The sequence below is a fragment of the Uloborus diversus genome, chromosome 5 (assembly GCF_026930045.1).
Source record: "Uloborus diversus isolate 005 chromosome 5, Udiv.v.3.1, whole genome shotgun sequence".
Taxonomy (NCBI): Eukaryota; Metazoa; Arthropoda; class Arachnida; order Araneae; family Uloboridae; genus Uloborus; species Uloborus diversus.
In genome coordinates, this window is record NC_072735.1 from 177,679,927 (window position 1) to 177,695,458 (window position 15,532).

The 15,532-nt window shown below is 30.5% G+C and overlaps 1 protein-coding gene across 1 annotated transcript in view; it reads right to left on the bottom strand.

Moving 5' to 3' along the window:
• Positions 1–247: 247 nt before the first annotated feature.
• The window catches only part of LOC129223391 (neutral alpha-glucosidase AB-like), a 59,244-nt gene continuing 43,959 nt past the window's right edge, over positions 248–15,532 (bottom strand). The window contains 8 exon segments of the mRNA XM_054857982.1: positions 248–652; positions 3,646–3,771; positions 4,455–4,552; positions 6,722–6,834; positions 8,114–8,227; positions 8,319–8,393; positions 10,485–10,561; positions 13,844–14,093. Of these exon segments, the coding sequence (XP_054713957.1) occupies positions 3,668–3,771; positions 4,455–4,552; positions 6,722–6,834; positions 8,114–8,227; positions 8,319–8,393; positions 10,485–10,561; positions 13,844–14,093 (831 nt within the window). The 3' untranslated portion in view covers positions 248–652; positions 3,646–3,667.

Sequence of the window (15,532 nt, forward strand, 5' to 3'; positions counted from 1 at the left end):
TAAAATAAATAACGATAATAAAGTAATAAATAATTAGTTAATTGAAAATAGGGTATGGGAGAAATCATGAAATTTTTAATTCTTAAAATTTTCACACATGATGAATTCATTAAAATACGTAAACAAGTCATTAAATATCTCTAGCTGTGAAGTTCAAAAACATTTTCAGACATTAAAAAAAATTCAAAAACTTTCAATGTCAAAGTTACATTTAAGTCATAAAAACTCTGATTTAAAAAAAAAAAAGCAATCTTTCAAAATTCACTATGGCAAGATTAGACAGCACTGCATTTTTGGACAGAAAATTATGTTTAAAAAAAGTAATTAAAAAAAATAATAATTCCAAAACATCTATTAGGAATAATCCGAGTTTAAGCTTTAAGGCATTGAGTTCAACACTATCAATTTGAATATGAAGCATGTTTCTTTTTTTTTTCCTATTTATTTTTTTTCTGTGCATGAAGAAAAGCTTTCTCAACTTATCAGATAATAAACTTTAAAATGCATATCATGTACACAGCAAGAAGAAAAGTTTAACAAATTTTTTCAGTTACAAAAACTTGTGATTTTTCAAATAATATAACACCTCAGTTTTGTGTTTGTTCCTTCGTGGAGATGAAAGATAAGTTGATTTTTCTTGTGTAATACAAATCTAAAATAAGGAGTAAAATGTTCATAGATTATAAATGGAGTTTTTTTAATAGACATGAACAATTTTTCCAATTACATTACATTATCTTTTTTAAAAAGAATTATTCAGTTACTAAACAAAGCTAGCGCTCATGGATTTAAGTTTCAAAATATAGTTGGTTCTAAGTTTCACGACTTTCAAGGGACCACAAAAAACGTCCTTAAATAGAATGCTTTTAACACTATAGTGGACCATCTGGGACCGTGAAAAGCCGTCCTTTAATAGGGCGTCGTTAAACAGAGAGCCAACTGTATATTTTTTGAAGTATAAAACTAAAAAAGATGGAACATACACGAAACGAAGCAACAAAACAATTTTTGGAATCATGCAGTACCACATGACCAGTGTTGCAGCCAGGGTTGGCTTTCTGCCGGCAGAAACTAGTTTTTGCCGTGCCAGTGGCAGAAACTGGTTATAATCGGTAAAAACCAGCAAAAACTGAAAAGCGTCTTTAATAACTAAAGTAATTGTTAAATGATATTCGTTTAAGTTAACTAAAAAATGAAACTTCATTTCATCATTTTAAAAAATAAAATCCTATGCTAGTGCCCTTGATTTAGTTCAGAAAAGGAACTTTTCCATTGCAGATGCTCGAAAAATTTGGATTAATATTACAAAGGACGAGAAATAATATGGTTGCTCAGGAAATAGGAGTGACATACAGAATTAAACAGGCATCACTGATTGTAATTTGCTTGCTTATATGCTTCGTCTAAATTGCTTGTGATTGAAATTATTGTGTGCTTCAAGAAAGTGCCAGAATTTTACTTGCCAATATTAACGTAGATTTTGTCGCTATGTCACAGCTTTATAAAAAAAAATTGGCCCTATTTCTTAAAACTTATTTTTCCAGTCAAATTTTTACCATTACCTCAGTTACTACATGGTGGACCAGTTTAGAAAAATATGCAATAGATGAAAGTTTCACAAACATTACTTGTTCTTTGATGCATTGTCTACTAGCTCTTCTGTAGCAAGAATATTCTAAAATTTCTTGTTTGTGCACATTAAATTGAGAAACTGTTTAGAGTTTAGAAAACAACTTTTCTAAGAGGCAACTGCAGTGTTAAAACAATGTCACATTTAAGTTTTAACTGTGAAGATATTGTAATTAAAGTGTGCTTTGGGGTTAAAAACTAATTATGTTTTTCCATGCATTTTCTATTGTATGTCAGTATTTTTTTTTTTTTTTTTTTTGTCATTTTGTGAGTTTTTGCCAGTTTCTGCTGCAAATACGGCAGAAAGTGGTTTTTGCCATGCCGGTTTTAACCGGTTTCTACCAGTGGTTTTAACCGCCTCGGCAGAAACTTGCCAACCCTGGTTGCAGCAGCAAAAGGTCAAATACATCACTGTAGCACTGATGAGCATTGATTTCATGACAATGAATGTATGGGTTTATTCACTGTGCTGCTTGAATGCATGCTAAAAATTTACACCTTTAATTCTTGACAAAACATACTTCTAGTTAAACCCATTTAGACCAAAAACCTAAGTCTCAAACTTATTAATTTTTCCTTTACTTTTATCGACTAATTTAAACTACTTTACTTCTGAGTTTACTCAAAAAAAAATGTTCATTTGTCAAATTCCAGATCTGTCACTTTTTGATATGACGCTCAAAAACCAGTGGAGGGAAATCTTGAGGAATAAGGGGGCGGGGAAGGTGGAAGGACACGGACAAGAGAGAATTAGTAACTGAAATCAAACAAACAATTGAAATAAGTGTGAGAAGACGCTCAAGATAAAATTAACTCTTTCTTTGCTATTACACCACTCACTCATTGTCTTCTATTTCAGGCACATAAACTCCTTTCCGCTTTTGCAATATAACGTTAAAGATAAATGTGAAAGAGAAACAAATTTTCGATAACACAAGAGAAACAAGTTCTTCAAAAGTGAAACTTTTCAAGCTAACACAGTAAAGGAGTCTGAAGTTGGAGAAATGAGGATGAGGATCATTAAGCTTTCTGAATTTCAAGGTCAAAAGATATAAATGTCCCTTTATTGCCTTCAGTAAAAATCAGCATTTCACCAGTCTTCTGAACAAGTTGTGAATGTACTTTTCTGTATTATTGTATTCAAGGGTTCTTATCCTTTGTACCAAATTCATTTTGATGCAATGGAAATAAATTCAAAAGAAAAGAATCGGCAGTCTCATGATGGCAAAAAGAAAATTTTGTTTTAAAAATAGTTTAGGGGGGAAGGGGAGTTTAAAAGTTGCTATTAAAAATTTAGAGTAAACCAATCACTAAAAAGTATGTATTAGGAATTTTAAGCTTAGAATATAGAATTAGAAAGTGCTACTCCTTAGCTTTACAAAGTTTTCAAAATTTTCATTCTACTATAATTAGGCGAGAAGTTGCAGACATTCACAGGTATATGCTTTTCGGTGTCACACATTTCGAGTCTTTTTACAGCCCTGTACTTGAAAATTTTCAAAATAGAAATCTAAAAATTGGCAAGATTACTGATCCTGTCATATGTGTCCTTCACATCAAATTGTGTCGGAATTAGAAACAAGATTAAAAATTTACTATTTTTGATTGATTTGAAATGGAATTAAAATAAGAAATAACACCGTCAAATTGCAAATTACTGGGAACATGTGTTTTGAAGTCACAGGGAATGTCTTTTTTGATGCAAAAGAATTGAGCTTATGGATGAAAATTTTTCATGCATGAGCTCATTTCTTTTGCTTTGAAAAAGGCATACCTTGAGACGCCTAAACAAGTGTCTGCAGTAATCTGCAATTATGCTATCTAAAGTTATTTCTTATTTTACTTTTTATGCACAAAGGTTTAACTGACATGAAATTGTTCAAAAGGCATGAATTATCAAAATGTTTGTAAACATTAAAAAATATGCATCAAAAAGAAAGAGAAAAACAAACACTGATATTATAAAGCTATAAATTTATACTTTAATAAAATGAAACTTTTACAATTATCACTTACTTGAATAAACCTAAGAAAACGTTTAGAGAGTTATCTTCCATTCTTCCCCAATATTAACTCCAGGCTTGCGTATAGTTAAAAGATGTTGATTTTCATCATATTTAGAAATAAGTTCTGTTTTAGAGTCTGAAAAAGATGATTAAGTAATGTCAATACAATTCAAGAGAAATCACATTCTAAACAAAATTTCTAATAGGCATCAATAAAAAAACACTTGAGAAACAAAATGATTTTTGTAAAGAACCTAATTTTGTCCAATCTGCTTTCTTAACTTAGATTAAAATTTTAAATTCTTTAAAAAATCATTTTCTGTAGTTGAAATTATTTGGCACAAACAAAGAATTTACCACAATATCAAAATTTTCATTCATGTAACAAAGAAATATGCTTAACTAAGCAAAAACTAAATTGTAAGCTAATATCCTGGCACATGTCATCTTAGAACTACGCTTATCTTAAAATTTAAATTAATCAAAAGGAGGATTTTATTGCTTTACTTCAAATGTGAGTCAAGTTTTTAGAGATTAACAAATTTTTTGAGAACTAAATTTTCTAACTTTTTAAAATTTTTCAATAAGTCTGTGCGTGCCACGGTAAATGCTCAGTTGTATGACACTGTAGCATGTGTTTCAGGTTGGTCATGCCTGTGTTATACAGCCTCCTACCTTTAAGAGTTATAGTTATGCCAATCTATTTGGCGGAATCTAACCCCTGCTGTTACAAACTCCTTTCATTTGATGGTACATATATTTTTAACTTCATAACATAGCAATATATTTCAATATGAAAAGTAAACAAGAGAAACTTACTTTTATTAAAAAGTATAATAGATTTAGGAGCTTTTTCTAGCCCCACGATGATAATTTTTTCTAGCCAAGCACTTGTCTTGAACTTGCCTTCTAAAATTCTAGTAAAAATAAAAGTGTTTATATCCTTAATAATGTAAAAATAAAATCATTTAAACAAACTAGACTAACAAAATAAATAGAATATTTTAAAACTTTGATTAAAGCCATTAGTGTTTGCCAACATGTTAAACATGTGCTGAAGTCGATACTTTTTACACAACTCATAGTTAAAAAAAATAAAGTTTTTTTTATCTTTTTCAGAGAAAATAGACAAAAATGGATGTTTTACTGAATTTTTTTAGACAACCATATTTGAAAAGGACAATTTTTATTGTAAAAAAATCAAGTCTATTTCTAATAAATAATTTATTTTTTTTAAATCTGTCTTATCTGTCTTAATGATTTTTTTTTAAATACTTTTTCATATGATGTTCCTATTTGGGAACATTAGCACTTAAAAGATTAATGATTTGTCTTCTCTACCCATACATTATTAATTTTATTCATTATGGATAGAATTTAATGACTTACGAATAATTATGAGCACTTTGATTGTTTTTACATTTTACAATTTTGCTTCCCCAGAATTAGTTCCTGGACAAAGTCAAACTTGTAATGATGAGCAACTCATTTATCTTTTAATATTATTAAGGTTAATTCATTCACAGTTGACTCCTGCTGCAACGCGATTTCACCAACGCAAAATGGCTAGAACGTAAATTTTTCACGAGTGACGAATTTTAGAGCTAGCGCAAATTTTTCGCCCAGAATACGAATTTTTCCGGAAGGAAGCATAAGCTTCGTTATTGGCTGCTAAATATTGATTTTGTGAATGTTATAACATCCCTTTAAGCATCACTAACAGTCAAAGTTCCTACACCAAACTAGCCTACTGCATTGAAGAACCACTTAGTATCTTTCATTTATTTATTTTTTTCATTCTAAATATAAAAGTTGATGAAATATAATGGTACCTTCGTGCCACCTTCATCTCAAGTTTGTGAAGATGGGAAGAAAAAGAGAGCTTCTGATAAAAAAATTTTTAAAAAGGCTAAGATTCTAGACATGCTTGAACAACTACAAAACGTCAACGGTAGCGCAACAATTAGTGTGAGTGAATCCTCCATACGTACAATATAAGTCAAAACAAAAAGATATCCGTAAAAGTTCAGAACTTAGTTTCAATATTGAAGCTTTCAGAGCAGTCTTAGCAAAGTAACTATTAAGAAAATGGAAGCTGCTCATGTATTGTGGATTAATAAAGTGATCAGGAAGAGGAGATATTGCCACAAATTGAAACGTTATAAAAAAAAAGGCAAAGCAACCGTATTTTAAAATGTATTAGATAAGAATAACGATCTGATCATGGAACATAAATCACTATCTTCATTTTTTAACTCTTAAATATTGCTACTGTACCTACTGCTATGTATTATAGTGCATTACTTTACTTTTACTACATGCTGTGCATACCGTGTTGTTTTATTTTATGTCTTCATTCCCATTGATTACTGATTTTGTACATCTGAACAGTATTTCATGTTGAATAAGTTTTTTATTTTTTAAATACAGTAAAAGTTCAGTTCTTTATGCAAGAAACTAGTGCATGGTTAAGGAATGCTTTAGAGTAGTTTGAGGGGTGTTTATAAGTGTCTAAAAGTATTTGGTATGCTTAAAAAATTTGTATGCATGTATTTTTTCACAACGCGAAATTTCGACTTAAGCGAGAGTCTTGGAAAGAATTCCTCACGTAAGTCGGGACTCGACTGTATTTTAATATTTGTTCAACTAAAAATGTGTTACTACATTAAACTAAAGACTATAATATAATTTTTTCTTGAAACTTTACTTACTCAAACTTTTACAGAAAAAATTTTTTTGCTAAGTTTTTCCATGACTAATTCTTGTTCATAACATTTGCTCACAGAAGATGAAATTTATAAAAAAAATATCCAAAGAACAATAAGAACATTAAGAGATGATCATGCAAATCATATGTAAAATTACATGTAGGAGATTTTTTTCCACTAGTCGGTCAACCTAGCTTGTGCCTTTAATATTGTTTTTTTCCAAGAAAATAAATTATTTGAAGGTTTTAAATTATCTATGAAAATGAGCACACATGAATGATTCATTCATGTGTCATGATAACATTCTACTCAAATTTTGCGCAAAAAATAATAAGTAGTATAAAAACACACAACAAATTCAAAAAAAAAAGCACTTACTTGGAACTAATTATATTTTTTTCAAAGCTAAATTTAAGTAGTAAGAAGTTTCCTTCTCTGTATTTAAATGAATTGAAGTCATCTATATACAATGTTCCATTGGCATGAGTACCCTAAAATATAAATTGTTGAATAATGAGCTTTCAATGTTGATTAAAATAGGTTAAAACTGCTACAATCGCAAATCAGAAAAATAAAATTTAGTAACAACAATAACTTGAAAATGTTAAATGCCATCCGGTTGCATGACTAGACCTTCTCTCATGTCTCAGTGGTACATGGCCTTTAACATGAAAAAATAGATTTTTTCCACAAATGGGTTGTTTATTTTGAAAGTGAGGAAAGTCCTTTTTTTTTTTGTTACTGAGAGTTGTTAAAGGTAAGATGTTTCAAAAATCAGTTTTAACAAAATAGAACTTCCATCTTCCAAATATCGGGACTCTATATTTCCCCCCTTTTTATTTCTTTATTTAGCACTTAATTGTTACACATAGTGACTTCACTTTAAGTTTTATTTAAAACTAGTGGTGCACGCACGGCTTTGCCCGTAGTAGAAAATTAAAAGGTCTTTTGGTTCAATTTGGTTTATGTTTACAAATAATATATGGTCAATTTCTCGCCGATTGGCTTGCTCATGTTACGGTTCCACATTATGAAAACTTGGTAATTTACTCGTCCATCTTATGACAATTTTGCTTGGGAAAATGTTCTTAAAATTGGAATTGAAAAAGAGCAAAATCGAATTGTCAAAAAATCGCTTCTAGGTGCACATCTCCATGCTACAAACTAATTTTGTAGCAAATTTCATGCAAATCGGTCTAGGCGCTATGCGCATCAAAGACCCTGACAGAGACAGATCCAGACTTTTAGCTTTTTTATTAGTAAAGAAGATGAGGATACAATTCCTAAGAAAGCAATAAATGTTATGCTTGTTCCAGAGAAGCCTTGATTTAAAATTTTCATTCTGATTACTATTAGTATTGCTGTTGTTAGGCAACGAATTTTTGTAACAATGAGTTTTATATTAATTCATTTAATGGGGAAATTGCATGAAATTTACTGTTATCCATCATAACTTTTTTAAACTGAGTTTCTTAGAAATACATTATAGCCTATGTTGCTTCCTAATAATGTAGCTATCTATGGTGAAAAAATTGTTAATACCGGTCCAGTAGTTTTGAAGCTTACCCCAGACATACATACAGAAGTAGCCATTTATGTATAGATTATTATTATCTCCCTATTATTAATAAATGGATTTGTCGCACTTTAAAAAAAATGGCTCAAATCCATGTACAAATTGATAGAGTACCAATTTCTCTTTCCACCCCCCCCCCCTAAAAACTATTAAAGTTCCACTGTAAATTATTCAATCAAACTATTGTTACTTACTGACTTATCCAATGCTATGACTAATGTATATGGATCATTGTATGTGAGTGATGAACTTCTTCTTATTCTTCCCTTTTTAGGAATTATCGTTCCACCTCGTTGATAAACAGGAATCTAAAAACAGTTTTAAAAATTAGAACCTTGCAAAAGAAGCCATAAAAATTGCATAAAAACAAGAGAAATGAAATATTAAGCATGTACTAACTTTACTTAATGGAGCCGAGACTGAAACAGATTGACCTCCGTCATATTTTTCGTGGGTGATGATATCATACCAAACCTAAAACAATGTAGAAGCTTTTAATACAAAGAAACGAAAGAAAGTATTCTATGAAATATGTAATTATTTAATACATGTTTCTGTGCATAAACAAGAAATGCAGAATAAATTGGAACATTTTAGCAATACATTTTAACTAAAATTTATTACTAAATTCTTTGGATAACAAAAAAAAAAAAAATGCGGAACAATCAACATTAAAAAAAATTGCTATAAAATTTCAGCTTTACGTTAGGTGAAGATAACAGGGCTTAAAATACAAGATATTAAAATTAATAGCAGGCTTTTTCTTTTCCTTTATTCAACAGGCAAATTTAGATACTTTAAAACTAATACTAACACAATAATTTATCCCACTATACAAAACTATCTTTTAAGAATTTTTAAATTCGAAACTCAAATGTCACAGATTCAGTAATTCAAAATATGAGCAGCATAGTAACATGGGAAATTCCTTGCCAGGGGGGAAAACAATGAAAACCTACTTTATGTAATGAAGGGAAGATCCAAAGTTTTGCAACAAAAGTCTTTAGATATATTCTGTTAAAAACTTATGGATTTTGTGAAATTCGGTTTCAAGAAGAGTTTCTAATACTTACAATCTAAGCCCCAAAGAAACAAATATTGATATATTCAGCCACATTTTACACCATCTGGCTACTAAATGATTTTAATTTATTTTGATGCAGAAAAAAATTTCTTTGGAACAACATAAAATGTTAAGGGATATATATCGGAAACTTTTCATCCCTTTAATATGCAATTTAAGTGAAATTTCGGCTTAAAAAATTTATTAAGAAAAAACTAATTCAAAATTTTAAATAAAAAACCCCAGGTGCAAATCTCCGGGGTTCGATGTAATTTTGTACATGATTTCAAGGCTGTAAGTGTTATGGGATCTCCTGGACGCAGGCGTACCACAGACGTCCTTTCACAATTTATTTGATGTTACTTTTTTATATATAGAGAAACTATTTTAGCTAAACCCCAAAGAAATAAATATTGACAGATTATGCAAGAATTTTACACCATTTGACTACTAAATGATTTTAATTATAGAAAAAGCTTAACCACTGGGGAAAATACGGGAACCTCAACAGTTGGGAAGTGAATTTTCTAAAGAACTGACAGCAAGAAAATCATACAAAAACACTTATAGTGTAGTATACAAAGCAGAATGCAATCCATTTGGAATGAAAACAATAGTTAGCCAAAATTGAAATAGCAAAGTCGCAAAACTAAGATTGCAAAAAGTTTTTTTTTGAAAAAATATATAAATTGTACATTTTTCATTATTTTCAAAACTTTTAATTTCAAAAAATGTATCAAAACACTTCTAATTTTGCTCCAAAAAGAAAAATAACCTTATATGCAGGGGTTTTTTTTTCTCCTCCTGAAAATTGGAGAATTATAACTAATCTGCCTATGGGCAAAACCATTGGATATCACTACAGTTATACAGGTTTTGGCATCATATAGGTCATTTCACAAATTTTGAAACTAATGTTCAGAATATATATAAATTAGCACTTCAGAATTAGTTCTATCTGCAATGAGTATTAAAACACTAATTATACAACTAATCTTTCACAAATAAATATGTTTTACAATTAAAAGAAAGTGAATTATCCTGCACTTCTGCCAGCTTCATGGTTTGCATAACAGCTGCATTTTTAAGAGCCATCGGATATTTTCTCTTTACTGTGAATATTAATTTTCATTTTAAAGCTTTGAAGTAAGCTGGAAAGATGAAAAACTGTTTCACAATTTAATTTTCCTAACAATTTTTATGTTAGCAAGGCAAAACAAAGGGATTTTTTAAACTTAAAAACCTATTGTTTACTTCTGAAAAGTTGTGCGAGAGAATTGCATTATAAAGGTATTCTACTGTATATTCAATTTTGGACTTCAAAAATTTTTGAACGTTTCAATGTTACAACTATGAAATTTTGTGGTCGTTTTTAGAACTTCAGAGCTTAGTGAAAAGTCCACAATTGGAAACAATCTTCACTGAAATGAGCCTTTCATAACTATACTCTATGTTTGAATAAAGTAAATATATTTAAGTAGCTTTCTAATTAAACAACAAACCTCATTTGTTCCAGGGAAATAGACGTTCACATTGACAACTGATTCTTCCAAAACAGGCCTAACAAGAAGACATGATCCTGCATAAGAAAGTAGAGATTTTTTTAGTTATAGAATCAGCATATATTACCTTCGCTAGGTTCAAAGCTAACTTGACAATATTTGAAAGACTACCAAATACAGACAGCTTTAGATAAGTTGTCGACTTATAACTTGAACATTTCTTTTGAAAAGGCTTTGGGAACTTTTCATAACTCAAACTATCAATATCTCGAAGGTTTCAACCAGTTCCTTAAGACTTCAAGTTGTCAAAAGTTGACCATGTGAACTTGCATGTGGTGTTATAGTTTCAAACATAATTAAAAAAAAATTTGGGGGAAAATAACATTTTTACTTTTTTTTTTTAATCAAGAAAAATATCTGGTACATTTTCTCTACCAGTGCTGATAAGAGTTCTACTATCAGTAGTCGCCTTGAAATATTATGACACACACACATTGCCAGATGTCTCGCTATTTTTCCAGTTTACTTTCACTCATATTAATTTGTCACTCTATTTCTATCACCTCTTGTCATACACTTGATCTTTTTTAATAATTTATATTTTGCCCTTTTGATGATTAACTGAAAGTTTGGCTCTGTTGAAACTTCCACAATTGTTTTTTAAAGTTAATCTTAAAATTAAGCAGGATAACTAATGACAGTGCTGCAAAAATTACGATGAATATCATACATAAATAGTGAAAACAAAAACATAATCAAAAGTAGATATTAAAGCAACGGCAATGACAAATTTTACCAGTGCTTCAAATGCCCTCAAAATTAAAAAAAAAATGAATTTGGATTATTTTTTTTTTTTTTTGATAAATGTGTTCAAGATTTTAAAATTTCTAAAGAGAAAATTTAATTCAAGAGAAACAGCAAGTAAATATTGTATGAAATCCACCATCACATTAGTTATTAATTGACAAGCAAAGGGGGGGAAATCATAAAAATATATCACAATTAAAACAAAATTTGACATTTTTTCCCTGCAGTTATTAAAACTAGATCACCAACTGCAAACTAGTGTCGAAATTGATGCATCATTTTCGGTCACAGGAGCGTATGCTTACTAAGTTTTTACTTTCCAGAAATATTACTTCGCTTCAAAGTAAGATTTTACTTAATTGAAGTCTAAAACCTTCAAGTTCTGACAAAGAAAAGTAGTATGTTGTGGCCATCACGAAACTTCCTTCTATATTTTTCTTTTTTTTTTTCTGATCCCTCCCCACGCTTGACGAGGAAGCAATATTCCCAACAAAAACAAAATTACACATGCAAAAACTTGACGACCATCCCAATGTCTGAATTATTGCAAAAGCAAAGCAAAGAGCAAAAATTGAAAGTTATTTTAAAAGCCTTGCTTGAATTAATTACAAATATTTTATTTGTTAACAAACATAAGATGGCAACAGTTAAAAATTTTAAATCATTGAGATAATATTTCCGATCATTTCCATACAATTAAAATCACGAGAAATACGCAGACGACAATCTATTACGATTTATCTTTCTTATTGTTGCATTAATAAAACTTTTTATTCGCTAAAAAATAATGACAATAAAAATAAATCAGCACCTCTTGGCGCAATTGGCGCCAAAGTTGAACCAAAGCCTGTTTACATATAGATTCCCATATATTCCAAATTTCAACCAGAACGTAGCATTACTTCTTGAGATAGGGCACTCACAATGGAAAAAAAGAACGGGCGATTGCGCTACCCCCTTTTTAGCTGTTGACACCAAAATAAAATCAGCTCTTATACCCACTAAGGGGTACTTGCCGATAAATTTTTCTTTCATTCCGTTCATTATTTCTTGAGATACAGCAGGCACAATTGACGACGAAAAACGTTCTATAGCTCAACCCCCGTTTGAGTTATTGACACCAAAATTGAATCAGCACCTGTTCTTGTTAATGGCAACATATGGACCAAATTTTGTTTGATTCCGCCAGTTACTTCCTGAGGAATAGCAAGCACGCGTAACTCGAAAAACGTCCCATTGCTCCACCCCCCTTGGAGGAATTCGCGCCAAAAACCAATGGGCTCAAGTTCACATAGGGGCACATATGTGTACCAAATTTCGTTCGATTTCATGCGGTAGTTTTTGCTGTAGAGCGGCCACAAAAAACTGGTCACACACAGACGTGACACACACACACACATACACACACACACATACATACACACACACATACATACACACACACACACATACATACACAGACAGACAGACATTTTCCAAAAATAGTCGAAATTGACTCAGCACACCTCAAAACGTTCGAATCCGTCAAAATTTGAAATTCGAAAATTTGCACGAATCCAATACTTTCTTCTATATATTAGATATAGAAGAAAGTAAAAATAATTTTCCCAAATCAGTTTATATGAGTGATAATGCAGAAACTGTTGCTCAAAAGTATTGAATGGTATAAACAAATGTGTTCACAGTTTTAAAGAAACACAGGGGACAGTAAGTACAAAACACTATTTTTGACCTAGCACATGAAAAGCCATTTCCGTTTTCCACTTTGTATTTTTTAAATGCATTGCAAGAATTTGTAAAAATTATAACCTTTTCACTTTCCTGCATTCTCTTGGAAAGCAATCAAAAGGGAGGTATTTTTCTGAATTAGTTACCCACTGAATTTCATAGCTGAAATTATTTTCAGACACGAGAAAAAAATTGTACTGCTATTAAATTTTGCAGTATAATTGACAGAGAATTCTTCTTGAACTTATTTTTATAGCCATAAACAACATTTATAACTTTTTATTGACTTTTTTATGGGGCAGTAATTAAAAAAGGAATTATAGGCACATAGATTACAAAATTTTGCATTAGACTTAATATTCAACGAATATTGAAGATAATTAACATAGGACACTGTCGTATATTACACTATTGAAGCTTTTATTTCTATTTTACTTTGATAGGAGCAGCAAATAATATTGTGAAATGGCAAAAAGCAGGGACTGAAATAACATTTAACCACATTTTATTTTTAAAATAATTTACAGTTAATATATGATTTATATATAATTTCATAACTTGAGTAAAAAATATTAAATAAACAGGGTAAATAATTATACGGTGCAACAAAAATGATATTTGTGAAAAAAAAAAACATTAATAACAATCAGGGCATCCCGTTTTGAATGATAAACAAATGGTTTTAGTTCAAATGGAAATAATTAGTACTTCTTTCCCCAAAAAAGGGAGGAGAGGGAGGATATTTTTTTGACTAGCAAAAATGAATGCAATATTATCATAATTTTAAAAAAAATAATTTATAAAAATTAAAATTAAAAACACACCTATAATGTATTCATCATTCATATCAAAAGTGATTGTTTCTGTTGGAAATTCCATCCAAACTGGTCTCATCGGGGGTACTCCAGTTCTTTCATTTTCATAGAAAAGCGTATACCACAAGGGCAGCAATGGATACCGCGCTCGAATGGCATCTCGAATAGCAGTTCGGTATTCCCCTTCAAAGAGCCAAGGTTCTCGTCTCTTTGTTTCGTGGTGAGAATGAGCACGGAAGAAAGGTTGGTAAGCACCAGCCTAGAAATAAAATGTTTCTACATCAGATGATTTTCTGAGCTATTTCTTTCAATACAATTGTATCTTGTAGAAATCCATCAATTCGGCTCCACTGCAGTGCAAAAAAAAAAAAAAAAAAAATCCAAAATCTCAATTGAAAATGCATTAAAACAGTTACAACACTGATCAGAAAAAGTAACAGGCAGGGGTGAAAGTTACAAAAATTTGTAAAACTGACCATTTTTAAAGACAAAGACGGCTTGTCCCACATTTAGGTTTTGAGTAAATAAAAGTATCAAATATGAGTAAATAAAAAATAAAAGATTTGAGAAAAGAGTTCAAAAATAGAACACATAAACATATACAGGATGTTCCGTTTAAACCTGCAAAACCTTTATTTTTGCGACCATTAGTCCTAGTTTACTCCTAATTGCAAAAATGTTCAAAATCAGATGCAGAGTTAAGATAATGAAAGCTTGAAGCAAAAATAAAAATGAGTCAAAAAAATTCAAATTTTAACTTTTTATATGGGCTCTAGATCCACTAATATTTAGAGAAATAATCTCCACTGAAAACTATTAAGACACAAAAAACTTGACATTTGTGTGACCAAAACTCAAGCAGATATTCCGGTTCAAAGTTTTAAGGGACTATACAGAAGATGAGATTGGAACTTATCGCACTTTCAAAGAATGACAGGTCGTCAAAATAAGAAAAACAAGGCATTTGTGTTTTTCATTGCTATTCAGAAATAAATGCAAATGATATGCCCTGATAAGCAAAAACGCACAACAAAACCACAAATAATTTGAAAAACCACTCTATGCACACATATAATTTTAAACACTTTTTAAATGCTATATTTTCCCCCAGAAGGTGTTATTGACAGCTAGTGAAAAGGATACGTTTCATATCTTGGTGAATAATGATCATACTTTACTCAAACTTTTTGAGTTGGAATTATTTTTCAATGGAGATTATTTCCCTAAATATAAGTGAGGGAACCTGGGGCCCATACAGAAAGTTCAATTTTGTATTTTTTTTTATTCATTTTTATTTTACTCCAAACTTTCAATGTCTTAACTCTGCATCTGATTTTGAACATTTTTGCAATTGGAAGTATACATCTAGGACTAACGGTTGCGAAAATAAAGGTCTTGCAGTTTAAAAAGGAACATACTGTATATAGAACAATTATGAAGATTGCTAAAGCAATGAAATAGGGAAGTTGCAACCTATTAAATATTCCAATTTTGACTATTGTGTATTATTAATTGACCCTCAAAACTCAAAAAGTCCCCATCGCCAAATTTTAAAACACAATTGATTTTTAATGAATTTTTAAAAACCCACGAGTGCGCTCTTCTGAAGTGTTACGAGCTCACGTCACAGAGCTCTAGGGAGCAGCCTTCCGCGGAAGATTCCCTGTTGTCGCTATGGACATTTTGAGTGCGTCAATA